The sequence below is a fragment of the Pinus tabuliformis genome, chromosome 3_1, assembly GCF_031772625.1.
Source record: "Pinus tabuliformis cultivar Carrire ecotype Pingquan chromosome 3_1, CPIR1, whole genome shotgun sequence".
NCBI classification, from domain to species: Eukaryota; Viridiplantae; Streptophyta; class Pinopsida; order Pinales; family Pinaceae; genus Pinus; species Pinus tabuliformis.
In genome coordinates this window covers 631,692,878-631,695,059 of record NC_142301.1, presented here as the reverse complement: position 1 = coordinate 631,695,059, position 2,182 = coordinate 631,692,878, and the positions used below count along the sequence as shown (strand labels likewise).

The following is a 2,182-nucleotide window of genomic DNA, read 5'->3' as shown; positions in this document are numbered from 1 at the left end:
TTTTACCAGAAAAAATTTCCAACATTTATCTTGACATGTCTTTCTATTGATCTTGCAAACAACCCATGGAAATTTCTTTCTGTTGATGTTGCAAGCAACGCACTCTCATAATTTTAGTTACCCAGTTATGATGGAAAAAGTCGAAGAAAAAAGGGGAAGAGAAAATTCAGGGTTGCGGCTTCCAGGTTTTTATTCTTCAATTTTCCCTTGTGCTACCACGTTTCCTGAGTCGAGACTACAACCTCTGCATTGGTGCGGCAGGTCGTCCCTCACTCAAAATTACTCTTTTGTTCTGTAATTGACTGTGTAGACAGTTAGGGTTAATTTTTTCGATCCGACCGGCTTGGTATTGAGCAAACGACAGGGCTTAGCCGTTCTAGCTGATTTTGGTGGGTCAGTTTTGGCTTGCAAGATCGCTTCTGTATTCATCCCATTACTAAGGTATCATCTTGTGCTTCGCTTGCAAGGTTTTTCCAACAGTCTGGGTCTGCGAACTTCATATCTCACCCATTGAAACGAATTTTCGAATACCAATAGTATCGGTCTATATTTCGCTAGTTGAGAGTGCATTTGATTATGGAGCTTTTTGCTAGTCTTCCATGGGAAATTGGTCGACAGTGTCTGCTAAGAGTCCCTTATGATTCCCATGAAAACCTCAGATCTGTTTGCAAAAGCTGGGAGGCGACTGTGAAGCACCCCCAGTTCTATGAAGACAGAAAAAAGCATGGGACTTCGCAACAGTGTATATGTTTAGTGGAGCTCCGGGCTTACCCTGATGATGATCTAGAATTTGTGGTTCTGTGTTTGACCTTCTGCGAGGCACCCTAAAAACGCTTTCTCCCCTTCCCCACTTCCCCGACAGTCATAAGGGAATTCCTCTTTTTTGTGACTGCGTTTGTGTCAATCAAAAGCTCGTTTTGATGGATGGATGGAAGCCTTCCGACCTCGACCTAGAGGAAGCACTCATGAACACCGTTTTCATCTTCGATTTCACATCTGGTAAGTGGAGCCGACAAAGACATGCCGGTGATTCGAATCTCCGGTGCTTCGTCTGTATCACCTGAGGGACTCCTTTACGTTGCAGGTGGACACGATGACTACGAAGATTTCCTGCCATCGGCAGCTGTTTACAATGTGTTTGAAGACGAATGGAAGATTCTTCCTGAGATGAGTCAAGAACGGGATGAATGCTATGGTGCTTTCATCCACGGCAAATTTTTCGTTATCAACGGTTACAGTCCCGAGTCGGGTAATCTATTCGATTGGAGTGCCGAAATTTATGATCCGGAAAAAGGGGCATGGAGCATGCCGTGGAATATGTGGACTGTCGGGGAAGGGAGAGGCCCACAGTCGTGTATGGTTGCTTCTTCTCAGTGCTTGTTTTCATTCCAGAAGCAGCAGGGAGTGATGGAATACGATTTCGATAAAAACGTTTGGAGGGCAGTGGGTTCTCTTCCAAACACTCTTGCAAGGATTTCGTGTTGCGTAGCATGCAATGACAACATTTTTGTTTTTGGTTTTGCTGAGAATGATGGTCAGATTTGTTATATGTTCGAGCCCCCGCCTATAAGACGTGCAACAGGAGCGCAAGCCAAAGCCATTGGAATGTGGACTACCATTGAGAGACCATAAAGCTCTCATGTGAACTATGTTCAGCGTATTTAGTTTGCAGTTAGTTTTGAGATTTGAAGTTAAATAAGAGTGATTACCATACCTTAGGTTGAACACAGCTAAATGAATTTGTATTTCAAGACAGGTAAGAGATTTTACAACATTCCTGATATCCTTCAATGAACACTAGTAATAGATTTTAGAATGTTCCTGCATTAAAGAAGGATGTTATTCTTGGATGTAGATAGGCATCCTGATGCATGTGGATCCAATTGAAAAATGTTGGTTGATCACTGAGTTTGAAACTTCATATGATTTTTTGGCTGGAAAATGTTGATTGATTCTTAAAAAAATCCAAATGTTTCATGGCATTCCAGAATACAAGTTTGAAAACCTGGCTCCCCGTTTCATTAGTTCAAATCCCAGGTCCTTCCTTCTATCTTAATGACCTTCCGCTTTCAATAAGCACCCTAAATGTTCTTTGTTCAATCCCTGGCTAGGCGGTACTATAAGAATGGCTTTAGAAACCTAAAAAATATGGTGTATGAAACGTATCGTAGTTCAACTGATT

General features: G+C 42.2%; 1 protein-coding gene across 1 annotated transcript; it reads left to right on the top strand.

The window, feature by feature from the left end:
- Positions 1-1,020: 1,020 nt before the first annotated feature.
- Positions 1,021-1,632, top strand: LOC149188641 (F-box/kelch-repeat protein At1g15670-like). Its single transcript, XM_089410029.1, has one exon. The coding sequence runs from the start codon at positions 1,021-1,023 to the stop codon at positions 1,630-1,632; it is 612 nt and encodes a 203-aa protein (XP_089266155.1).
- The last annotated feature ends 550 nt before the right edge of the window (positions 1,633-2,182 follow it).

Bases quoted from the DNA above. Each gene is read 5' to 3' on its own strand.
- LOC149188641 (XM_089410029.1), top strand. From the start codon at position 1,021: ATGCCGGTGATTCGAATCTCCGGTGCTTCGTCTGTATCACCTGAGGGA.